This window comes from Euprymna scolopes, chromosome 12 (assembly GCF_053919585.1).
Source record: "Euprymna scolopes isolate OS-2025 chromosome 12, ASM5391958v1, whole genome shotgun sequence".
Classification (NCBI taxonomy): Eukaryota; Metazoa; Mollusca; class Cephalopoda; order Sepiida; family Sepiolidae; genus Euprymna; species Euprymna scolopes.
This window is the reverse complement of record NC_136493.1, coordinates 146,552,259-146,579,455: the sequence shown is the minus strand read 5'-3', so window position 1 is coordinate 146,579,455 and position 27,197 is coordinate 146,552,259. Positions and strand designations below refer to the sequence as shown.

Genomic DNA, 27,197 nt, shown 5'->3' with positions numbered 1-27,197 from the left:
TTTCAAATAGACTTTATTAGATGTACAGGATATTTTGTAGAATGTTAATCACACTCAAAGTTTTCAGTGAACTGACAAACATTGTTACAAAGAAAATATTTTGAAAAAAAAACGTTTTAAGTAATTATCAGGAAAATGTTGTCATCCTACAAGTGAGTGACATTATACAGAGTACTATTCATGCATTTTATAGGGAAATATTTCATAGGGAAATATTTCATAGGGAAATATTTCATAGGGAAATATTTAGTCTGTTGCACAATGATTACTAGCTACAGATTTTTCATTTATGTCTAAATAATTTGCAATAATTGCACATATTTTTTTGAATGTTTGTTATTTTCTGTATGAACCGTTATGATATTTAATATATGGATTAAAATGTATTCCATTTTTAATCAATAATTCAACTAAGATGTTTACTACTTATTTGCAACATAGTAAAAATAGATGTTTGATTATTTATTATTTGTAAATCCAAATGAAATCCATATGCTGAAATCTAAAAATTGAAATTTAAAATTGGAAATATTTTTTTAAATAATTTTTATAAAATTTATAATCATGGAATAATTTATAGTTATAATTTATAGATTAGTATTTTACAGGTTTTTAATAGTTCTATATTTTGAAATATTTAAATACCCTTTGCCAAAGTATTTAATCATATATTTTGCAGAAAAAAGACAATATCTATGGTTTTGCTTATTTAAATATTTAATTTTGCTGCCAAAACAATAAACCCTAAAACAAAAATACCTTTTAAATTTATGAAAAAATAATGAATTTCTCATACATTAAATTCACAATAAAAAAAGTGAATTGTCAGAACCTGTCTTGTGCAAAAGAATAGTAATCGTTGATGTATTAATGCCAGAGTAAATTTAAATTAGTGTTTTGTTGGTTGGATTTAAATTTGTGATAATTACTAGTAGTTCATACTGTATCATTTCATGTTCTGATATTTGATGTTTGGTTATTTCGTGTTCTGATGTTTGATGTTTAGTTATTTCGTGTTCTGATGTTTGATGTTTGGTTATTTCGTGTTCTGATGTTTGATGTTTGGTTATTTCGTGTTCTGATGTTTGGTTATTTCGTGTTCTGATGTTTGATTATTTCGTGTTCTGATGTTTGATGTTTGTGTTCTGTTGTTTTCATGTGCTGATATTTGATTATTTTGTATTCTATCATTTCGTGTTCTGATATTTGATGTTTTGTCATTTCGTGTTGCGATACTTCGTGTTCAGTTATTTGCACATGTGACAATGACAAGAGCAGATGTCAGCATAATAAAGATTTGCTTTAAGTTCTTGGTTATCTCCACAAAGCGCTGGAGTAGTAAGCATCTTTGCTATTTTTCCTTGACAACACTTACATTCACTTTGAACGTACTCAACGTAATTACTTAACAATACAGGAGTAGTGAAACTGTCGCCACAAGAACCAGAACAATAGTTGATGGAGACTTTTTCTATCGATCTGCAATTGTTGGTTGCATTATATAAGTAGTCACTTTTAGTCAGTAACTCACATGTATTATCTGAAAGAAAAAGAAATTTAGTGAATGATACTTTTAATGTTCATTTATCTTGGTGTATGTGTCTTTCTCTCTCTCTCTCTCTATATATATATATGACGATTCCCGGAAGGATGAAACACTAGTGTCTGTAGGTATTTAATAATTATTATAGTAAATAATTATGTCAGCCATTTTCAGAAAATCGTTTCTTATCGTTGAGTACTTTACAGTTAAAATAAAGTTGCTCACTTTAGCTCACATGCGTAGATCATATTATAATCATTAGATCACTCCGACAGACGTTAAAAACATTTAAAAATAAATGTTTAAATTTCAACAATATTTCTTGTGGTTGACGATGGCCGAATGGATTTGGTCCTTGCTAATTGAGTCAGAGATAGCTTCGTTGCCAGGTTCAAATCTCTCGACTGGTGTTAATCACGACACCCTACACTGATGATTCCTGAAAGGATGTAATACTAGAGTCTGTAGGTATTTAATAATTATTATAGTAAATAATTATATATATATATATATATATATATATATATATATATATATAGAGAGAGAGAGAGAGAGAGAGAGAGAGATACTTTTTATATTGTACCACTTTATTAAAAACAGACACTCAATTTTATGCTCATAAAAAAATATGTTCAATTTATTTACTATACTATACTAGCATACAATTTTTTGACCCTATACTGATATTTTAATACATAAGTCTTTGCATATATGCTTTTTATTATTTTTATATCAGTGGGGCATTCATCAGTGTAAAAGCCAAAGAACAAAAACTTACATCAACCTAGATGTAGTCCTCCTCACAGACAGTTCGATATATTTATAATTTGGAAGGTTTTTTTTTACATCCTATCATCATACGTTAAGCGCCACCTACATAATCCAGAATTATCAATGCAAATATTTTATATGATTTACAGTACAATTATTTTAAGAAATGCACTAACCTTAGATGATCATATTTCTGATGTATTTTTATTTATTTGCTTTTGTTTCCTTATTACTTGACCATGCGGTATTATTAAAATTACAAATACAATGGCCGACCAATAATGGAAAATGACTGTCTTGAGTAAAGTGATATAACATAAAAGTATTTATAGCTTTAGTATTGCACTATCGAGCTATCTAAATGAAATTTGTTAATATTTATATTTCAATACAAAATTGGAAAATTTTATTTCAAAAGTGTATATATATATATATGTACACACACATATATATATACATATATATATATATATGTACACACACACACACACATATATATATGTGTGTGTGAGGAGTAAACTTAGTGAAAGACAATGTGAGAAAGCAAACAAATATTAACCAATTAACAAATTCAGATCTATAACTTTCATTGATCTGCATGAAACCAATCATTTGTTTGTGTTTCTTCTTCACATATTTAATTTGCTTCTTCCATTTGTCCAATTCACATAGACAATAAACAATTCTGTGTTCAAATTTGAATAGCAATGATTGTGTATATATTTGAGAACTTTTCCAAAAGTAATCTTTCCTATTTTTTTATTTTGCTCAAATGGATTACAAATTGCTTTGTTATGATGACTGAACTTATGCATTCATGATCTGAAAGTTTCATCTCTTTATTTCAGATATCAACGGTGTGAGAATCTAAGAAATCAACTCCTGTTGACATGCATCAGAAGTAAAGATGTATCATTGAATTCCTGGCAACAGTGCATCAAGAATGCTGGTGACTATGTAGAAAACTAAATTTTGGAGCACAAAAGGTCACTCAGCTTTATGGCACCACTCCTGTCTTCATAGCTCTTCAACTTTTTGAGTTAAAAAATAGGAGAATTAACTTTTGGAATGTCCCTCGTATACATGTTATGATATAATATATATATTAAAAAACAAGTAAATGCATAATATATTTTTTATCTATAATATTCTAGAATTATATATTGATTAGCCATTTATACTAATGGTTTCAGATTTTATCAGGAAATTAAACCCATATGGTTAAATACAATCTTAACACATCTTCAGATGCTTTTAAGATCTTTTGTTGCCAAATCTCATTACATTACCATGATCCTGCACATCAAAACAGATTCAGATTAAAAAGATTTATAACTTTTCCACACTTCACAACGTGCAACAACATTTGACCAATGCCTTGATAATATCACAAGACAAGGACATTTCTAATTACAAAAGAAAAAAAAACTTATGCTGATAATGGATATTTTACCAACATAAATAACAATAGAAAATCTAATAATTTAAAAAAATATTTGTATCTTAAACATCGTTTCAAACACATTTTGTTTATACAAATTTGTCATTTATTAAAGATGATTCATAAGAGCTTTTTTTGTCAAATCTCAAATATATAAGGAATGAAGGCTGGCAATTCAAAGTTAAATATAATTTTATCACATCATCAGGTCAATAAGGAAAAAAGAAAAAAAAAAACGTCTTATATATAATGACATGCACACACATAATTCAAATGATAATAACATCTAATAATTTGTTAGTGATCATTATTATGCTAGAAATTTAAAACATTTGTGACTGATTTTGTGATTAATTGTTGGGCCTCTAATTTTAGTTAATAACATAAAAATGCTACACAATAATACCAACATAAAACATTAAAATTCTTGAAACCATCTAGTGTTATTTTCTCATATCTACTAGTGTTTCAATGTAATGAAGTTTGTTTAAAATTGTTAAATAATACATTTTCTACTTAGTGTAAAAAAGCAAATATAATGAATGTATTTGTCCATATTTGACTGATGGAAAAGCATTTATTGGTTTTGTTCAGAATTTTACCTATATTAAAAAACAAAACTTAAAGAAAAATCTGCATGATGTATGTACTCATGATGAAACGAAAAACATCATATTCCAAAAATCACGTTATATATATATATATACTTACTCTTTTTGGGCTGACAATAAGGGCAACAAGGGTTAATATTATCATAGTGCAATTCTTCATCCTGAAATACAAATGGTTCTCATATACATAATGTGTTTATAACAAATGACACCTGAACTTGGGAAAATCAAACGATTAATAACAGCGCTGATTTGATAGGATATTGACAATCTTGAAAAATTCTGAAAAGTGTAATAAGTCTGCTAGTAATTTGAAATGAGGAGACAACTTTACATGTGTACATGTACTTCTCACAACAACGTAACTAATTGTTCAAGGTTTGAGTTACACAAGAAGAATGATTTTCAAATTGCCAAGTTCACCACATCGAAACACACATAAACATCTGTCCTGTTCCCTTTATGATGTTATCGCAAACAAGCTTTCTTTAATTGACACCAGATTCAAACCAATGTCAAACCGGCCACTACAGGAATTCCCAACTGAAAAAATGCTGGCTTTTTATATTGTCAAACCTGACTGCGTCTCAATTTGCATAAGACATGTTTTTGTCTCATGTCGGTCAGGTTTTGAGTTTAAGACTTTTTCTCTTTTTCTTAAGCAAATGACATCCATGCTAATCATGCACACTACAATTTTCCCTACATTCTTACCTGATCTCATGATCACAAACAGGGCAGCTAGGTAGTATCCGTCTTTGTTGGGTACTCCTTAGTAGAAGTAGGAGCTCCACAGCTAGATACAGCTAACCCATGCTAAATGACCAGACATCGCTAACCCACACTACACAGCCAGATACAGTTAACTCATGCTATATGGCTAGATACAGCTAACCCATGTTACATGGCAAGACACAGCTAAGCCACGCTACATGGCCAGACACAGCTAACCCATGTTACATGACCAGACACAGTTAACCTACACTACATGGCCAGACACAGCTAACCCATGCTACATGACCAGACACAGCTAATCCACGCTACATGGCTAGAGACAGCTAACCCATGTTACACGGCCAGACACGTGTGGCATGGACTAGCTGTTTCTAGCTGTGTAGGTAGTTACCTACACAGCTAGAAACAGCTAGTCCATGCCACACGGCTAGACACAGCTAACCCATGTTACACGGCCAGACACAACTACCTACACAGCTAGAAACAGCTAGTCCATGCCACATGGCTAGACACAGCTAACCCATGTTACACGGCCAGACACAACTACCTACACAGCTAGAAACAGCTAGTCCATGCCACATGGCTAGACACAGCTAACCCATGTTACACAGCCAGACACAACTACCTACACAGCTAGAAACAGCTAGTCCATGCCACACGGCTAGACACAGCTAACCCATGTTACATGGCCAGACACAACTACCTACACAGCTAGAAACAGCTAGTCCATGCCACACGGCTAGACACAGCTAACCCATGTTACACGGCCAGACACAACTACCTACACAGCTAGAAACAGCTAGTCCATGCTACACGGCTGGACACAGCTAACCCATTACACGGCCAGACGCAACTACCTACACAGCTAGAAACAGCTAGTCCATGCCACATGGCTAGACACAGCTATCCCATGTTACACGGCCAGACACAACTACCTACACAGCTAGAAACAGCTAGCCCATGCCACATGGCTAGACAAAGCTAACCCATTACACGGCCAGACACAACTACCTACACAGCTAGAAACAGCTAGTCCATGCCACACGGCTAGACACAGCTAACCCATGTTACACGGCCAGACACAACTACCTACACAGCTAGAAACAGCTAGTCCATGCTACACGGCTAGACAAAGCTAACCCATGTTACACAGCCAGACACAACTACCTACACAGCTAGAAACAGCTAGTCCATGCCACACGGCTAGACACAGCTAACCCATGCCACACGGCTAGACACAGCTAGCCCTCATTACATGCTGATGTAAAAAAAAAAAAAATATGGCTCTAATTAGATTTTAAGTTCCTCATTTAAAAGTGACAACTTTTTTAGAAAATACAACCGAATCGTATTTTAAATTCTTCATTTAAAAACAACGTCTTTTTTCTAAAAGATCCAACCTAATCGCATTTAAAATTCTTTGTTTAAAACAATGACTTTTTCAGAAAATCCAACTGAATTGCATTTTAAATTCATTTTAAAGCGATGACTTTTTCAGAAAGAAAACAACCGAATCTCATTTTAACTTCTTTGTTTAAAAGCAACAACTTTTTTCTTTTTAGTAACTACAACAGAATTTCATTTCAAATTCTTCATTTAAAAGCGATAACTTTTTACATACAAATTGACCGAATTGCATTTTAAGTTCTTTTAAACACAACGACTTTAAAAAAAAAAAAAAAAAATCCAACTTGAATCGTACTTTACTGTTCGCCAAAACTTGACGTTGCCATTTCTCTAAAACCTGATTCAAATCGTACTTTACTCTTCTCTGTAATTTGACAACGGTATTTCTCAATAATATTCCGTTGTTTCTACATGCCAAAATAGCTTCTAATTGTTGTTGTTGAAGGTTCGAGTTATACAAAAAGAAGAATGATTTTCAGATTGTTAAGTTCGCAACATCAAAGCACACGTAACAAACATCAGTCCCGTTCCCTTTTCGACGTTATCACAAACAAGCTTTTTTCAATTGACACCAGATTGCAGAGTACACCATACCAAGATCAAGCCAACTAAAACAGAAATTCCCAACTGAAGAAATGCTGGCTTTTTATAATTGTCAAACCCGACTACATCTCAATTTGCATAAGATACGTTTTTGTCTCGTGTCGGTCAAACTTTTGAGTTTAAGACTTTTTCTCTTTTTCTTAAGCGAATGACACCCGCGCTAATCATGCAGACTACAATTTTCACTACAATAACTTTTATAGTTACATACTGAATCATTATATTTTACAATAAGGTCAATATATATTGAAATAAAAAATATTAAATTAAAGAAAACTAAAAATCTTATTTAAAAAAATAACTTCAATATGAAATTAAATTCATCACAATGTATTTTCCATTTATTACACGGCATTGAATCACATTGACACACCAGTTCTCATTGAATCACCAAATTTAAATAATATTGATTGGGTGATCATATGGGAATACCAGGCGCTGTATGTAGGAGAACATCAACACTTTGCTGCAAGAACTGCAAAAATCTAACATCGTCATCTCCTTTGATCAGGATATACTGGAGACTGCTTGTGAATTTGATATTCTTTAGAAACTTCCTCCTTTGAAAGATGTCAGTTCAACCAACCTAGGGTGAATGCCACTTTTTTGTATTCATAAACTAGTCAACCATGTTAATAGTTGAAAAAAAGAATAAATTACTTTGTGACCTTTTGAAATTTGAAGAGAATTTAAAAGTGTTTAAACTTTCAAATAGGAAGTCAAGGTTTCAAATTCTAAGTAAATCCTTGTGTATTAAAATACTGCAAGTTTTGGGAGTTATTTACATCTAATAATTTTATAAATATGCATCAAAACAATATCATCTCAACAAAATTGTATAGATAATTTATAAAAGGCTAATAGCAATGCACGTTAAAGGAATATCGAAAAACAAGACACAGTTTTTATTGTATTTATTTATTTTTAATCTAAATTGCTTCTAGTTTTCACTTTGTTCACTAGAGTAGTATGTATGATGCTAAAATATGACAATATTTCAAGGAAATCACCTCCTCCTCAAGTGTTTCTAGTTTTAGAAAATTTAGTTCAATTAATAATTTTATTATCAAACTGGACAATCTTGACTATTGTAGGTTGAATAGAAAACATGGGTGTCCGATGCTGATGTCACTTGGAAACATAAAATCGTGAAATCTGGATATGTGAAATGAAATATGTTTTAATAGATTTGACGCAAAAAAAAATAAATAAATAAAACCAACTTTTTTTTGTCTTCAAATTAGACAAAGTCAATTCAACCGATATGATTTGCAAAAATGGCTCGCAAAAAAATCGACTCCTCCTTATAGAAAACTGCCCAGTTAAGGGTGAAGGAATTAGTGTTTTTGGCCAGTTTTTCAATATTTGTCGTCCGAGACATTGAGCTTCAAAATGATACCGATCTTGTGAAATTCCGTTGCCTCTGTCAAAAGTTTTAGGCAGACATACAAACATACATGCTGATTGCTACTTCTTGATAGAAGTTTGCTATCTCTTCAGTTAAGCATTGTATGCCTGTGTGCACATAAGTGACTTTTTAAACCAGCTTTAGTCTTACATGAAAGTACACATATGTGACATAATAATTTTCCTTCTTGTAAAGGTGATCAGATAATAATATTGTGAATCCTTGAATGTCATGTCAGGCCACTTTTAGATTTGCAGATTAGACCACAAATATGACAACTTAGTGTTGCTGAATGTGCTGTAAAAGCCTACTCATAAGACTGTTGTTCCTGTTTTTGATTGTGATTTCAGATGATTTACAAAACCAGCTTTTGACAAAAGCTATCTACCACATACAGTGCACTTCAGTTCCTGTTGTAATTTCTCTGACATCATATTTGTCCTGCTTTCTTAAAACACGTTTTAAGACAGCAACATCTTCACGCTGCTCTTCAAAACTCTTACAATTTTCTCTGATGGTTTTTCTCTACCGTGAGCAATCATTCGCTTGGGCTTCCCAGTTATGTACATCCATCTGAAGTATCTTTAAGTTGTTTTTCAGAGAATCCTTAAACCTTTTTCTTGGTTTATATATCTATCTCGCAATAAAACAGTTGTTTAGGAAGACTTTTGTCCTCCATCCTAACCAAGTGTCCAGTTTAGCACATCTGATTTTGAATGATTTTCATTTCTATACTAGTAATATTTGATTGTTCAAGAACTGCAGTGTCAGGCATTAGAGTCCTCCAGTTAATAATAAGTATTCTCTGAATACAACTTTGGCAGAACCTTTCCAATAGCTTGAAATGCTTTGTATATGTTGTCCAAGTCTCTGACCCATATAGCAGCATAGTGATAACGCATGCGTCGTAAACACTTAGTTTTGTTTTTGATGTGATTCTCCTATCTGACCACACGTTTCTCCAGTTTGCCAAATTGCTATTCTGTGATTTATCTCAGAATCAAACGTATGGTCCTTAGTCAACATACTACCCAGATATACAAAATTGTCCGTGACATTTAATTTCTTACCATCAACCAAGATGTTTCGTTCAACATATGGCATTCCTATAGGAGGAGAATACATAACATGTTTTTTTGAGGCTGATGGTAAGTCTCAAAGCTTTACAAGCCTCTGATAACTTGTCCATAATCATCTGTGTGTCTATTTCTGAATGTGAAACAAGGTCTGCATCATCTGCATATAAAAGTTCAAGAACAAGTTTCTGAAAAGTTTTCGACTTTGCGTTGAGATGTTTAAGGTTAAAAAGTTTACCTGATGTGTGAAACCAAATCTTCACCTCAACATCGCAATTGTTAAAAGCATCAGCATCACAGCAAAATATATGGAAAATAATATAGGAGCAAGTATATCACTTTGTTTACCACCGTTTTAAACTGAAATTGGATCAGACAGAGATCCATTAAAGTTCACTCAGGCTTTCATATTATGGTGTAACTGCTGAAGCAACTCCTAAAACTAGTAGGACAGCCTAGTTTCCCAAGAATCTTCTAGGGTGCATTGCGATTAATAGTATCAAAAGCTTTTGTCAGATTAACAAAACTTGATACAAAGGCACTTGCTGCGCCATACATTTTTCCATTAGCTGTCACGCAGAGAATATCATGTCCATTGTGCCACGGTCAGATCTAAAACCACATTGATTTTCTGGGATGAGAGAAAGAAAAATCCATTTCAGCAAACGATTTAACAACACGTTTGCTGAAACCTTTCCTACTGCTTCAATGCCTCCATAATCACCACACTCAGATTTTGACCTCTTTTCTTTATAGATTGGGATCAATATTGCATCAATTCAATCAAGCCAAGCAGCAAGGATGCGTGTATGGACTGCGTTGATAACGCTATCACCTCCAAATAGCAATAACTCAACAGGTATCCCATCAAGCCTGGATGCTTTTCCCTTATTAATCTCTGTTAATATTCTTTTGATCTCACCAATGCTGGGATCAGTCATCATCTCACCAATGACCTCTTTTGAGGGAGACTATCAATAACTATATCATTTACTTCAGACAGATTATCAAAAAGATCCCAAAAATGTTCTGTCCATCATTCTGTGATCCCCTCAACATTGTTAATAAGGGCAGAACCATCTTTGGATTTCACAGGTATCAATGTTGGAGGCTGTGGTCCAAAAGCTTGTCTGATTTTGTAATACCTATCTTTTGAATTTTTATGGTCATAACTCGTCTGGATGTCTGCTGACAATTTGGCCCGCCAATTGTTCTTCATTTGGCGTGTCTCACACTGTATTTTAAATTTTGCTTCTTTATACACTTGAACATTTACTACACTTTGAAGAAACATGATAATTGCAACGTCTTGTCAGACAAGTGCCACTCTCTCAGACACTTTAAGTCCATGAGCCCAAAAAATGACTTCCATCGCCACAGGACCATTTTAATAGACAAATGCCTGAGGGAGTATCTGTACACAGATGATGTTACAGAGTCTTAGCTTTGTACGACAGCTAAGTCTCTCTCTCGATTCAAAATGTTGAGATCCAGCAACAAGCAAGAGCAAGATAGCCATCAACAAGTTAAACTGCAGACCAGCTTAATACAGGTACTGGTCTCCCGCTTTATGGTTTTTTTTAATCAGAGATTTGCTTCTCCTAGAAAGGTTGCCTTCACCACGGCTTACGGGAGCCCACTCCACCCCAACAAACACATACATACACACAAACACACACGGTGCTAGTTGGCTGTTGACCCCGAAAAAGGGTTCATTTACCCTTCGGAATGTCTTGTTTTTAATCCTTCAGAGAGACTAGGCACCCTCCTCACCAAACAAGTCTGGTGGGGGAACCAGTTTAGTTGCTGGTGACCCGACCATGAGGCAGGTAGTACTGGGTTACATGGTACCAGTAGCATATAACATGACCTGACAAAGAAATATACATGCATACATACATTTAAACAGACAGGTGAGATTTATATTATAGATTATTGTAATTATTTCTAATTTTTAGCTTTTCTAAGAATAACATTTATTTAAAAAATGAAAGGATAGTGGAATTATTTCAAAATGAATATTTTATTTAAAAATTAGAATTACTGAATGCTATGCAACATAGAATTTTGCCAAATTTATAACTCCAACTCTCTCTCTCCACATGAATTCCTGCAGATATGAGAGAAAAAGACTTTTCAACATACCAATTGTGGAACGCAATGTAAACATAGTGGAGTCATTGGGATCATCTCGAAAATTCCTGCATATGCATGCCATCCATCACTAATAATTCGAGATTCTGAAATAATCCACTGGCACATTATCGGCAACAGTGTTTCTGCTTTTCTGTCCACTACCTCCATGACACAACACTGACCAGTTTCCTCATTCTATGGCCCAAACACTCAGTGGCTGGATCTGTACCCTCCTCAGTTGTATTTCTTATGAAAAAAATTTGTTTTGCTTATTTTGACATCTTTGGAAGTCCTATCTTCTGAGATGCCTCCGAATTCAATAGGGTTTTTTTTTCTATGAATTAACGACATTCCTCTCTCAGAAAACTGACAAATCAATGATGCGTTTTGGACTCACACCCACCAGTTTCTTTTTGACATTATGTGTTGCTCATAATTCCTATTCAACATATAAATTTTTAAGACAATTGTTTGTAAGGAAAGTTTGCTTTGCTCAATAAAAGAATTCATTTGTATTAAATGATAAAATGTATCTTTTGAAAATTTCCATCTGCAACCATCGATTGACAGCAATTCACAGTTTAATGTGCACAGTAAATTACAGGTTTCACATCTTCTATTAACCGATGCTTGGCAATCCATTGAATCATTTTGAAATTATCATTCAATCTTGGGCTAAGTTGGACCATTATTTTTTTTTCGGGCTGTATAAAGTTACATAAACTTCATTTACAATACTTGTTGGACACATTCTAGGCATAGCTTACTTGCTTTCAGTTAAGTACAGATTAATATTTAAATGAATGAATCTCTTTCGAAAGATTTTGGTAAAAATTTGCTTGAAAAATAGAAGACACACAAAAAAGTTTTTCTTTCTTTCTTTTCTTTTTGCATCAAAAAACTATTAAAATACATTTCGTTTCATATATCGGGATTTCACAATTTTAAGTTTCCAAGTGATGTCAGCATCAGTCGGCCATGCTTTCTATTCAACCTATGATAGCCAAGATTGTCCCAAACAATATCATAATAATTTGATTTAATTTTTTAAATACTACTTAAAAATAAAAAATTGCTAAAAAAACAGTGACATAATTAAAAATAGAAGTGAAACAATTATCAAGCCATGCTGGGTAAAATAAAAAATGTTCAAATTATTAACTACAATTCCATCTTCACTTATTTCATGCCTTTTTTTTTAAAATTATACATCTTTTAAAAAACCCATTTCACTTCAAAATAATATTCACACATATTTAATTATTAAATGTTATACATTCTTATAAAATCTACTTGAAAGTTATGTACTTACAAAACTGCAAGCTGGAATCTTGCATATTCTGTCACACACAGAAACGCCTCCGGAGCACTGACATTGGTAACAGGAATCATTAGATTGTGTCCACATTTCTTCAGGCTAAAAAAAAGAGATGATTTCCAAAATATATTGATGATAATATTAGCATTGTATTATTACATCTGCATCTTTTGTCAACAACCAAATGTTATTTTAGAAAAGTTTTTTTTTAAATTTTTATTTTATTTATTTATTTTTTTTTTTTTACACAGGCATTACCACATTATCAAGGCCAAGAGGCCACTCAAGGATAAGGGTTAAAGAGTGTACAGTAGAAATTGGAAAATATAGTAATCATTAGTAATGAAAATTCGGTAAATTTGTTAACTTATATGGAACGGCTCATCAAGAACTTATTTAGGTTAGACTTGAAGACAACCATATTGTAGTCAGCCGGAAAGCAGGAAAACGGAAGACAATTCCACAGGCATGCAGTACTAAGAAAGAAGCTTTGTTCATGGAATCTACATTTAGGTTTAGGACAGATAAAGAGTGGGGGAAATTATTGATAGTGTTTTCAGCTAGACGAGTGTTTCTTGTGAAAGTTTGGCGAGGAGGGACCATAGACTGAAGCTCAGTCGAACACTTTCCATGAAAATAACGATACATCAGAGACAAGCTTGCAACATCTCTTCTGTGAGATAGAGGTTGCAGGGAAGAGAAAAGGACATCTCCTACGAGGCTATGAAGTCTATTTTGAACTCTATCAAGGCAGGACAAGTTCTTTCAAGCAGCTCCTGCCCAGATGTGGCAACAGTATTCCATCCTTGGACGTAACTGGCTCTTATATAGATAGAGAATTGCATCAGCAGTGAGATATCTATTGGATCGATAGAAAGATCCCACCATTTTTCCAGTGGCCCTGGCAACAGATTTGATGTATGTGTTCCATTTAAGATCAGGAGTAATTGTCAAGCCCAGAAGCTTGTCAAAACTTGAGGCCTCCTGAAGACGAGAGCCATTCATTTCAATTGATGCCAGATGTGGATCAGAATGTTAATGATATAAAGAGAGAAGCTTGGTTTTAGATGCATTAAAAGTAACCAGCCACTCCTTTCCCCATTGTACTACGTGCTCAAGATCAGAGGAGAGAGAATGGGAGAGAACTTAGCCGTTTACTGTCTTAGATGTGCTACCATAAATGGTAGTGTCATCAGCATAAATGTCTACAAATGATGTAAGGATGTGATTTGGAAGATCATTAATGTAGATCAGGAAAAGAGTTGGGCCCAAGATGGACCCCTGAGGGACACCAGCATTAATACTGTGAGCTTCTGATTTTTGCTCCTCAACTACTACTCTTATGAACCTATCTGAAAGAAATGATTTAATAATTGAGAAGACATTTCCAGCAATACCATTGCTAGAGATCTTATGAAGTAAACCTTTATGCCATACCCTATCAAAGGCCTTGGATATGTCAAGAGCAATTGCCTTAGAAAGGTTGCCTCCGTCGAGAGATTTGCTAATCCTATGAGATATAACTGAGATAAATGAGATATAACTGTAAGCACATCTGCTGTAGATCTAGCAGAACGGAAACCATATTGCGTGTCACTAAGAAGGTTATTTTTGTTGAGATGGTTTATTACTTCTGTATTTAACACAGATTCCAACAACTTACTCATGACGAACAGGAGACTTATTGGCCTGTACTGAGAGGGGGATGAGCGATTGTCTGAATTCTTAAATACGGGGCATACTGATGAGATTTTCCAGGGTGATGGGAAGCTATTCTCCTTAAGACAACGTTTAAACAGTTTTGTAAGTATGGGTGCTAGTTCTGGTTGAAGTTTTTTGAGTATTTGGCTTTTTTTTTCTTTTTTACACAGTGATCACCACTTATCAAGGCCCGGAAGCCACTCAGGGATAAGGGTTATTGGCTTCTCTAACTACACTGACACAGCTGGTAGCACCACACATAACTTTTCTATATCCCATTCCTTGACACAGACAGTAACGTTCTGTTTTACTTTCCAGATCGCTAAGACCAGTAAGCCTCACTTCAATGCTCATTGTCCTCTCTTGAATGCTAATCATGCTGTGATAATGATAGACATCACTCATCACTCTAAACTCTCGAAGTTGAAGAACCATGGCTCAAAACAACAAGGTATTACAACAATGCTGACTGGGATGTTATCAGGGATCACATCCGAGATGCTTGATGGAGAAATATCTTTTCTCTTCCTGCTGAACAATGTGCAAATGAGACAACTGAATGGTTCAAAGTGGCAAATGAAGTTTTTACAGATAAGTTCTATAGTAAATCCCACTCTCCCCAATGGTTTACTTCTACTTGTACAGCTGCCATTGCTTAAAGGCAACATGCATATTGCATATTTATCTGACATAAATCCAGTACAAACAGACAAAAGTTTACAGAAGCTAAAAGTAATTGTAAGAAAGAAATAGCCGCAGTCAAGAGAGAATATACTAAAACCACCAGAAAATGCATTGAAACACAGAAATTAGGAACTTGTGACTTCTGGAAAATCTATAAGTGTAGTTAATAATGGGCAATCAACAATCCAATATCAAATCAAATATCCAACAATCTTGAAGTTGTTTGCACGGCAACTGAGAATGCTAACATACTTGCCTGTCTGTTTGTCTCAAACTCTACTTTGGACCCAGCAAACAACTCCCTCCCAAATTTTCCTCTGCAGACAGAAACCACACTAGATAATCTGAAAATCACTCCTTCTCAAGTACATGATATCATAAAAAATCTAGACACCTTAAAAGCATGTGGACTTGATCTCATCCCGGCTGTACTATTAAAAAAATGCTTTGCTGAGGTTGCTCCAGTTCTCTCCAAACTTTCCAGCAAATGCCTTAACGAATCTTGCTTTCCTGACTGCTGGAAAACTGCTTCTGTGGTACCAGTTTACAATAATTCTGGCAAAAGAACTGACCCATTAAATTATCGCCCCATTGTCCTCCTTCCTCTTTTTGCAAAAATATTTGAGTCCATAATTAATCAAGCTCTAGTCCACCAGCTTAGAGCTGCTAAACTTCTGTCTGACCAAAAGTATGGGTTTAGGCAAGCCCGTTCTACTGCTTTTATCTTATCGACACTAAAAATCCCTTGATCTAAGAAAGTCTTCTACTCTAATAGTTTCTTCCCTAGGACTGCTAGACTTTGGAATACCTTTCTGGGTTTCTGCTGCTCTGCCTGTACTGACATGAAGAAGTTCAATTGCAATGTAAACAGACATCTTGCTGCTCAACATAATACCCTGCAAATTATGTCTCAGATAGTAGCCTCTACATTAAAGTGGCACTGTGCCCTTGTTTGGGGCGAAAATGCAATAAAAAAAAAAGAAAGAAATGACTAAACTAAAAACTGCTAACATCGAACCTTGTTGTGATGCATTACAATCCTAATAAGAAAATATACTTTGCAAATAATGGAAGTAATTTGGGTTTCGGAGCAGTTTTGTTATACGGTAAATTAAAACTGATTCAACATGTTTCAAGGACACTACTCCCGGCAGAAGAGAATTATTTGCAAAGAGATTAGCCATAATATTTGCGATAAACAAATTTCATAAGTTTTTGCACAGTAGGAAATTTATATTGCAAACGGACCATCGACCATTATTAGTACTATTCACTTAAAAAAAGGGAGTATGAATGTACACTACGAATCGTTTACAGAGATGAGCAATGATGTTGTTATACTATTCTTTCGAAACAGATTCCGCATTTAATATTTGCAAGGAAAGTATATTCAGTTTTTGATAAATTGAACCGTTCAAAAATAGACACTGAGGAAAGAAATAATACCTTAAATAAAACATATAGGTAAACTCGATAAGTTTTGTGAAATAGTGAGAGAAACTTACTCGCTTTTTTGAACCATCGAGGGCAGTACAGATGCTGCACTCTTCTTCGCTCACACAATTATTGTTTTTATCACGATGGAAATTCTTTTTACATGCACATCCTGGTTTGTATTCTTCACACAATGTTTGGTTTATAGGTTCGAATCTGTGGTCGCAACATGTCTCACACAATGAATAAAGTGTATATTCGGAGTTTAGTGGGCAATCTGGAAATAAAAAGAAAAAAAACTCTTTTTTTCACGAACTCAGTATACTCCATATTTACCTATCGTCATCTAAGTAAATGCTTTCAGAATAATTTGACAACATTACATTGCAGTGGAAGTAATTATAATGTAGGGTTTTGTATGTGACTAGTAACTAATTAATTAATATCAATTTGATACATATTCTTTCTGGAGAGTTTTGTCAAATGATTGAGAACAAAACTTCCACCCAGAGAGCAGTTGTTCTGTGTGGGATTAACAGGTTATACTAAAATATTTACTATAAATATCTTCAGGGATGTTTTTTTATTTGTTTACAGTAAGAATTCACCTTGTATTCTTGAATGGTTATCCATCTGGTACTGGTGAGGCTGAACATTGTTGTGATTTACAAGATCTAGTGTGCCAATATGAATATGCTGTATTAAGTCATACTAGTGAGTAGGCATATAGAAAAAAAAATTACATTATAACTGACTCTGAAATAGATTTTGTCAAATTTTCTGAAAGCAGAATACAGTGTTGTATTTTCTTCTGTGGGTGTCCTTTGTCTTGATTTGTGTCAAATCTTCCACAAAGTCTATGAAAAAGAATTAATAAGAAACTATTATAGCCCCCCCCCCAATCCAGAACCCACAATATTTTTTATATAAAACTTGATAGTAATTGGGAGGGGCTTTTCTCTTTCAGAATATAATAGTTAACCTTGTGTACAACATATTGAAAACTATTCTTCTTTTACATTGTGAATATAAAGGCAAGAATTATATGAATAATGCAAAAAATACAAAAATGAACATGTCCATTTTATGCTAAATGTTTAAGTGTTATGAATATGATATGAGTTTCACAACTAAATTTAGATCTGTTTTCTTCGGAGAATGGCTGAGAAATGTTTTCAATCCAAATATAAATATAAAAAATTACCGCATTTTTTTGCAAGCTGGCATGTTTGCTTTTCAAGCATATTTTTTAAACATCTTGCATCAACTTGTTTACCATTATTTTGTCTAAATCTGTACCTTTCTCCCCAGCTGCACTTGCCCGAACACATGGACCAAGGAGTCCAATTTCCACAGAATACTGCAAAGAAAAAAGATATTTTAATTAAAGATCTTCATTTATTATTATTGTTTTTTTAAATCATTTTTCATCTTTATGTTTCATACAAAGGTTAAACGTTTTGTGAATGACTTGCAACTCCTCATATCACCATTTTTCTTGTGCTGTCCAATAGGAGCAGGTTGGCATCACCTGATCCCCTCTATACCTTAGATTACCTATCATGTTATTGAACCATAAACATCAAGGTAGCATGGCTTTGGATGACTGATGACAGAAAACATGGCGTTACCAGTTGAGACCGCATTGTGCAACACACTTTCTCATAGGAGCCTTTAGAATGACGTTGACAATTTTCTCTATCCAATGTGTTACAATGTTTCACCATTGGCCACATCTTGCGACTATACAAGAGTACAAGTCGGATATGTGTGTTGTATGCTACCTCTTACATATGAGAAGATCCCTGTGTTTTATAAAATTGTCAATGGCCGCCTGAGATTATCCTGGTGGTAGATATACTTTTTTCCCCAGCTGACTACAACATGGTTGTCTTCAAATCCAATCAAATTTTTCTTGAGCTGTCCTATTAATAATCAAATCCTGCCTATTTCATCCATTGTTTCCAATCCTCTCAGGGTCTTGTTCATCACTGATGCTCAAGTGGCTGTTGAGCCTTAAAAGTGACTCTTCAGTATAAAAAATGTCTTGTATCTGATGAAGCTTGAGCCAGTTTCTTTTTTTTTTTTTTTAATTTTTAAAATCTTTTTTTGTGAAAGCTTTGATTTGAATTAATGGCATCTACTACTTTACAATTTAAATTAATGGCATCTACTACTTTACAATTTAAATTAATGGCATCTATTACTTTACAATTTAAATTAATGGCATCTATTACTCTACAATTTAAATTAATGGCATCTACTACTTTACAATTTAAATTAATGGCATCTATTACTCTACAATTTAAATTAATGGAATGTACTATTATACAATTTAAATTTATAGCAGTTACTCCTTTACAATTAAATGTATGACCAACATGCGACTCACATCGATTGTGCTAATCGATCAAAACGAAGATATTTTGAAATAAACTTTTAAACTTAATACAATTATGTAAAAATGATATAAGAGTAAGATCTGCTAAAAAATAAAACTGAAAAAAGTGAACTGCAAAATATTCAAGCCAAAATCAAATTGAGAAACTAACCTTTCTTTATATAAAGCTAGGTATATGTGGATTTTTTTTTTTTTTCACAGTGATCACCACTTATCAAGGCCCGGAAGCCACTCAGGGATAAGGGTTATTGCAAGTACATTACGTTAGTGTGGAGATTTGATGAAGTGTTTACTTAAGGGGGCAGTTCATTAGGAATTTGTTAACGTTGGACTTGAAGACATCCAAGTTGTAGTCTGGTGGGAAGCAGGCAGACGGAACAGAGTTCCACAGTCGTGCAGTTCTAAGAAAGAAGCTTTGTTCATGGAATCCGCGTTTTGACTTAGGCACAGATATAGAGTGGGGGAAATTTTTCACAGTGGATTCAGCTAGACGGGTGTTTTTTGTGAAAGATTGGCAAGGGGGGACCACAGATTGGAGTTCAGATGAGCACCTGCCATGGAAATAATGATAAAACAAGGATAGGCTCGCAACGTCTCTTCTGTGGAAGAGAGGTTGCAGGGTAGAGAAAAGGGCATCCCCCACTAAGCCACAAACTCTATTTTGTACTCTGTCAAGGCAGGATAGGCTGTTTTTAGCAGCTCCTGCCCAGATATGGCAACAGTATTCCATCCTTGGACGTACTTGGCTTTTATATAGATAGAGAATTGCATCAGTAGTGAGATATCTTCTGGAGCGGTAGAAGGATCCCACCATCTTTCCAGCGACCTTGGCAACAGACTTGATGTACGTGTTCCATTTCAGATCAGGAGTAAAGGTCAAACCCAGAAGCTTGTCAAAACATGGGGCCTCACCCAGACGAGAGCCATCCATCACAATTGATGCCAGATGGGGATCAGAGCGTTGATGATGTAAGAATAGGAGTTTGGTTTTGGATGCATTAAAGGTAACCAGCTACATCTTCCCCCACTGAACCATGCGCTCGAGATCAGAGGAGAGAGAATCAGAGAGAACTTTGTCATTTACAGTCTTTGATGTGTTGCCGTAGATGGTCGTGTCATCAGCATAGATGTCAACGAATGATTTAAGTATTTGTTTAGGGAGGTCATTGATGTAGATCAGGAAGAGAGTTGGGCCCAGGATTGACCCCTGAGGGACTCCAGTATTTATATTGCAGGCCTCCGATTTTTGTCCATCTACCACTACTCTTATGAGCCTATCAGAGAGAAATGATTTAATGATTGAGAAAACATTTCCAGTTATACCGTAGCTGGAAATCTTGAGAAATAGGCCCTTATCCAAGGCCTTTGATATGTCAAGAGCAATTGCCCTAGAAAGGAAGCCTTTGTCAAGAGATATGGCGGATATAACCGTCAACACATCTGCGGTAGATCTTGCAGAGTGGAAACCATATTGTGTGTCACTAAGAAGGTTATTCCTGCTGAGGTGGTTGACTATTTCTCTATTTAATATGGATTCCAGCAACTTACTCATAACACACAGGAGACTTATTAGTCTGTACTGAGAGGGAGATGACTTATCACCTGAATTCTTAAATACAGGGCATACTGATGAGGTCTTCCAGGGAGTCAGAAAGCACTTCTCCTTAAGGCAGCGCTTAAATAGTTTTGTAAGTATGGGAGCAAGTTCTGGTTGAAGCTTTTTTAACACTGTAATTGGGATGCCATCAGGGCCAGTTGCTTTACTGGAATCAAGGTTCTTGATTAGCTTGGCGACCTCATGCACGGATATTTGTATGTTACCTAGCATGTTCTGTGTTATAGGAGGAAATATGGGGAGTTGATGACCTTCGTTGCATAGGGTAGAATTAGCTGCAAAGTTCTTTGCAAATAGTTTGGCCTTGTCTGACGCTGACGAGATGACCTCTGGTCCATTGATAATGGTTGGGATAGAACGCATACTTCTGTTCAGGATCCTATTTGTTATTTGCCAAAACTGGTGGGAACCAAGCCGCTGATCAGCTACCTTGGATTTAACAGACTAGGCATATAGCTCTCTTGCATGTTTTATTACTCTTTTACAGTGGTTGCTGGTAGTCCTGAAAGCAGCTTTAGTCTCAGTGTATCTATTACGTTGGTAGCTATGGAAAAAGTGATTTCGTTGCGCGATAGCAGCAGCACATTCTGGGGAGAACCATGGCTGGCTGTTAGGTTTTTATTGGAATTTTTTAGATGGTATGAATTGGTCTATGCCTACAATTAACCATTCGGTCAGATCTGATACTATAGAGGACACTTCCTTTTTAAACATGGATGTTTATATATTTGAATGTACAGGATCCACTCTGCTCATAATGAATTTTGGAATACAGCAGTTATGAGTAAAGGCTCCAAATATTGGCTATATTTAGATTATTTCAATCCATAGCCCTTGAGCCCCTGGAGGGGCATAGGCCATCTACAACTTTTTGTAGATGCTTTTGTAGCGAGGAGTTCTTTTTACAGGGTGAGGGTGCTGGCCCCATGCCCAACCTTCCCAGAAGGTACATAGAGCGCCTAGCCTTACCAAATGGTCACCCATCTGGTACTGGCCCAGCTCAATGTTGCTTAACTTCAGTGATCTGGCGAAAACTGATGTATCAGCATGATTGTGCCATACATTTAGATTATTTAGTTTAATGAAAAAAGCATAAAAAGAAGATAGAAGCCGTTTGTGAAAATTGAAATATCTCCAAGATTTGTGAAATTTTAACAATAGGTATTAGACATCAATTAAGAAATATTCCTCAATTTTCAGTTTCATTTGAGTATTTTAAAGTATTTTTAGGGGTCATAATATGGGCAAAACATCTTATTTAAAAATTCAAATGTTTCAAATTTGCATTAAATCTTATTCATAGACATATGTAAGTTTAGAGTAAATAAAAAAAACATAAGACTTTACATCCACAAGGTGGCAAGTGGCACGTCTCAGTTTCTTCACGCTGTGAGTTACATTCGATTCTGGTTGCGGTGTTACGGCGTCTTTTTCTGATACCAAGGCCACATGTCTTGCTACACTCACTCCATCGTGACCATTCTGATTGGACACAACCTACAAAAGGAATGCAAAATATAAAGCATCATCCTGTCAAAAAATTATACTTTGCCAGTGTTCTCACAAAAATAAAATTCATATAAAATAACATTTAAGTAAATGAAATAAGAAAGAGAGAAAGAAAACCGAAAAGTTTTAAAGAAGAGAAAAAAGAAAAGAAAAATAAACATAAATTGGTATAGAAAGTAAAAAGAAAAAAATGTGAAAATAAATTTGATTTCTTAATTTCTCTAAGTACTTGAAATGGATTTGTTTAGCATTTTTTTTATTTGTTAACTTTTGAGTGATAGGATATATATCTCTACTATTATATAAAAAGAACTTCGTGTATGTGTGTGAGAGAGAGAGAGAGAGAGTTCCCTACGGACTCGAAAATAGCTGGGCCAATTTTTATGAAATTTCACACAAAGGTACTTTATGTGCCTAAGAGTGTTCTTACATAGGTTTAGGATCAGAATGTATTCAATAAGTATCGATAATCGATAATTGAAATATGGTACAGGCAATTTTGACCAAAGTTAACACAGCAACAAGTGCATTTGAGAAATTTTATTACTGCACAAGTAGAAAGGCCCAACATATAAAATCAACAGTAGGTTCTTTGATATGACAGGGGTGCATTTGAAATTAATGTTTCTGTTTAGAGCACAATTGAAGCATGACACTTGACTTTTGCATTTAAAATTTTAATATGTATAAAAAATAATTTTATCAAATCAACAGTAGGTTCTCTGTAGACTACAATGTATTGTGGACTAAGTCACTGCAGGGAAGTAAGTGAAGTTTCTCCCCAGTGCACCACGATGGGTTCCCAACTAGAGCAGGCAATCAATCAATTTAATTGAAAAACAGGCAATTTCACTGATTTCGATGACAATAAAAATATGAGAGTGTGAAACATTCGTTGATCATCATTCAATCCTGGGCAACGCCGAGTCTCCCTGTTAGTATATATATATATATATATATATATATATTATTTTTAAAATATAAGTGGATAATTATATTTTAAAAATAATATATATATGTCGCTCCCTATTTAAGGGATATCAAATTGGTCAAAGGGAAAATTATTGCCAACTCGCATTTAGGGAAAAATGCACTTTCATATAAATAATTGAATTCATTCAAAGAGTATCGCTAACAAAAACAAATAAAAACATCTATATATATATATATATATATATATATATATATATATATATGTGATGGGACAATTCCCATATTTTTCCTGATTCCAATACAATTACTGACTAATTCTGTTCTAAATTTCCGATTCCGGGAAATTATTGATTCTGATTCTTTTTAGATTTCTAAATATAAAATATTTTTTGTATAATATGTGCAGATATTTTTGAAAATGTAAAACTACAATTATGGATATGACCTATCGATTTTACTTGTATTGGTAGTTTGAAATCAATAAATATTTATCATTTAATCATTAATACTAGCTGTGGAAAGATGAGTTTTCAATAAAAGCAAAGTAAAAAAGAACGATAAAAAGAATTGTTTTGGGCTTTGGAAAATAGGTATAAATTTTTCCAATTTAGATACCCGACAATATTCCGACATTTCTGATTCTGATTAATCATCCCAACACACAAACATATATATATATATATAACTACTTAACTTACTCACATAAAATTAATATACGAAAGTATAAATTTATGCGTAGACTTTAAGTATTTACTTCAAAAGTGCTCAATACGTAGGTAGAGCTAGTTAGTAAGTTATAAAATATATATGGCGATTAAGCTACACTGAATATTCCGCATTTCATCCACTCTAGAATTCTTCAGGCTTATGCGCGAATTTTGTGGTTGTTTGTTGTTTTTATATACGCATCTTCTATTGAGATTTTAGTTAGCCAATCAGCTTTCTAGTATCCACCGCGCCCTTCCTATCAGCCAATGAGCATGCACTTATTGGACAAAGGCTTATTTGACCTATGGTTGACCTGTTCCTTTGTGTGTGCTCTATTTAGCCTGGATATCTAGTTTCTTGATCTGTTTTAAATCTAGGTTAGGGTTTTTTTTATGTTAGTTTATATATATGTATGTATTTTTGTTTTTTTAATATAGGGCGAATTCTAGACAACCACCATATTTTATTTAAATATTTAAAAAGGCACTTTATTTAAGCACTGAAAAGAAACCCTCATTCAGACTATATAAACTTTCATGTGCTGAAAGTAATAAATAAATTGTTGATTCATTTTAGTTATTTATTTTTTTGATGTTTAACAAAAATCTGATTTGTTAAGACATTCACATAGGAAATTATTACATATGGTAAAATCATTGTCGGTTGAAATTTTAGAGAGGAATTTCATTTTATTTGTGTCCAGGAACTTTTGATGAATTGAACAGAATTGAACAAAATTTAATGCTTTCTTTTAAACCATTAACTTTTGTTTTGTATTACTTTTGTTGAATTCATCAAAAGTTGTCAATAAAGAATTCATTGTATCAAGAAAATATTTCAAAATTGACTTTAACATCATCATCAATATTCTGTTTTACATGACGTGCGTTGGGTGGCTTTTACAAATGAACTTCCAAACTATTTTATCTCTGCCAAGGTCTTAAGTCTATTCTTATCACTTTCTTTCACATTTTCCTTGGCATTCGCCTTCCTGTGAACTCATCTATTTTTTGAATGTCTATTTTTCTGCACACATATCCCTATAATGTTCAGATTTAATCTTCCTCTGAAGTCATCAGATCTAAACTTCTCTTTAACACTCACATTACACATCTATCATATCATACTCATATTATTTCTCTTCATGTAACACATAGACTCAACCCTCACTGGCCAGATTTCACTTCCATACATAATCACACTGTTGTGTAAGTGAAAAAGGATTGATATGCCATAAAACAAATACTTCTTAGCATTATCTATTAATAACAGAGACCTGTAAAAAAAAAACAAAAAAAACAAACTTTTTTCTGCCAAAATCGTTGTCATCATCATCAACAACGACAACAAAAAATAAAATAATAATAATTCGTTTAATATTTGTCCTACATGCTGGCAAGTTTTGGACAGCTTTTAGAAATTAACTTATAAACTATCTCTGAACAGGTCTATATTTATCTGTCTTTCTCTCAAATCACACCTTCGCATGTTTTCCTTAGCTTTCTCCTGTCAAACCGACCTTGCTACCTCAACTGTATTACATTTACTAACCCAAACACTTCCATCCATTTTTTAAACATGATCAAATCAACAAAATCTCCTGTTCTGCACACATGTTCTTATATACTGCACGCATGTCCTTATATACTGCACACATGTCCTTATATACTGCACACATGTCCTTATATACTGCACACATGTCCTTATATACTGCACACATGTCCTTATATACTGCACGCATGTCCTTATATACTGCACGCATGTCCTTATATACTGCACGCATGTCCTTGTATACTGCACGCATGTCCTTGTATACTGCACGCATGTCCTTGTATACTGCACGCATGTCCTTGTATACTGCATGCATGTCCTTATATACTGCACACATGTTCTTATATACTGCACACATGTCCTTGTATACTGCACACATGTCCTTATATACTGCACACATGTCCTTATATACTGCACACATGTCCTTATATACTGCACACGTCCTTGTATACTGTCCATATTTAATCTTCCTTTCAGTTTTTATTCATTGACTTTGAACTGAACATATTTTCATACTATTATATAATATTAATCAGGCACAGTTGTTTCCTGTTGAGAAGTGAACAAAAAAATGTTAAAGTTCTTTTTTAATAAAAAATGTGTACTTTTTTCTCCATTTTCATTGGCTACTATACAGAAATGCAAAGGATGACACCACATTTTTCCCAGGATAACCCTAAATATGTGATCCTCACTTTATAATGCCGAGTGCTTAGAAGAGGGCATCAAGTACAGTTTTTTAATCTTTAGTATAACTCAACTAAGGATTGAACCCTATCTTCCTGCTCATTAGTGAACACTAACCATTATGTCAAATGAATCATTTTAAACCGTAACAATTTTATTAATATTTCAAATTACATTAGTTCGTTTTGGGGTATTTATTATTGATTAAAATGTTGTTGATTTGTAGTAGCATTAGTGATTACAGACGACCACAGCAGCAGTGATAGCTTACAATTTACAATTCTGAGACTGTCTTTGGTTTATAAGCTCGGTACTGATTGGTACAAGCATTCAATTTTCCTCATAGTGATCTCTAAGAGAAGATGAATACATTATAGAAGTTGATAAAAAGGGTTAATGCACAGGTTACTTCCTCTTTTTCCCAATTAGGAGATCAAAGCGAGCTCTCATTTCTTTCAACTCCAATCTGTCTTGGGGTGCATCCATCTGGCCCTGGGGTTTGATAAAAAGTACCATGGACTTAGTATAACACACACACGCATGCACACACATACATATATGGTCCTGACTTCTTCGGTCTTCATAAATGAACACTTCCTTTTTCAATGATTTTCTCTCCACTGCTAATGAGACATTCATCTAATACCACATGAACTTTCTAATCTTTTTGTCTTCATCCATATGCATGGGTTTATTTCATTACGAACTCTCTTCTCTTTTCCATTCCTTTTTTATTAACCCATCAATAAAGATGATTCAATAAAGTTGTTTTAAATGTTAGAATGAGACGTCTTTCTTTTCTACTCCTTTACTTTCCACATCATTCCTCCTCTTTTCACAGGTGAGATTTATTCTATAAAAACCATATATTATTAGATTAATCCTAAGTTTGAATGAGACTTTGTCTTTCTATTCTACAAATTCA

The 27,197-nt window shown here is 34.1% G+C and overlaps 1 protein-coding gene across 1 annotated transcript in view; it reads right to left on the bottom strand.

The window, feature by feature from the left end:
- Window positions 1-721: 721 nt before the first annotated feature.
- LOC145291527 (uncharacterized) overlaps window positions 722-27,197 on the bottom strand; it is a 1,250,821-nt gene continuing 1,224,345 nt past the window's right edge. The window contains exons 114-119 of the mRNA XM_080137518.1: window positions 22,232-22,381; window positions 18,073-18,228; window positions 16,940-17,145; window positions 13,044-13,148; window positions 4,467-4,527; window positions 722-1,540 (exon numbers count right to left, since the gene is read on the bottom strand). Coding sequence (XP_079993644.1) covers window positions 1,248-1,540; window positions 4,467-4,527; window positions 13,044-13,148; window positions 16,940-17,145; window positions 18,073-18,228; window positions 22,232-22,381 — 971 coding nt within the window. The 3' untranslated portion in view covers window positions 722-1,247. The remainder of the gene's footprint in view (window positions 1,541-4,466; window positions 4,528-13,043; window positions 13,149-16,939; window positions 17,146-18,072; window positions 18,229-22,231; window positions 22,382-27,197) is intronic.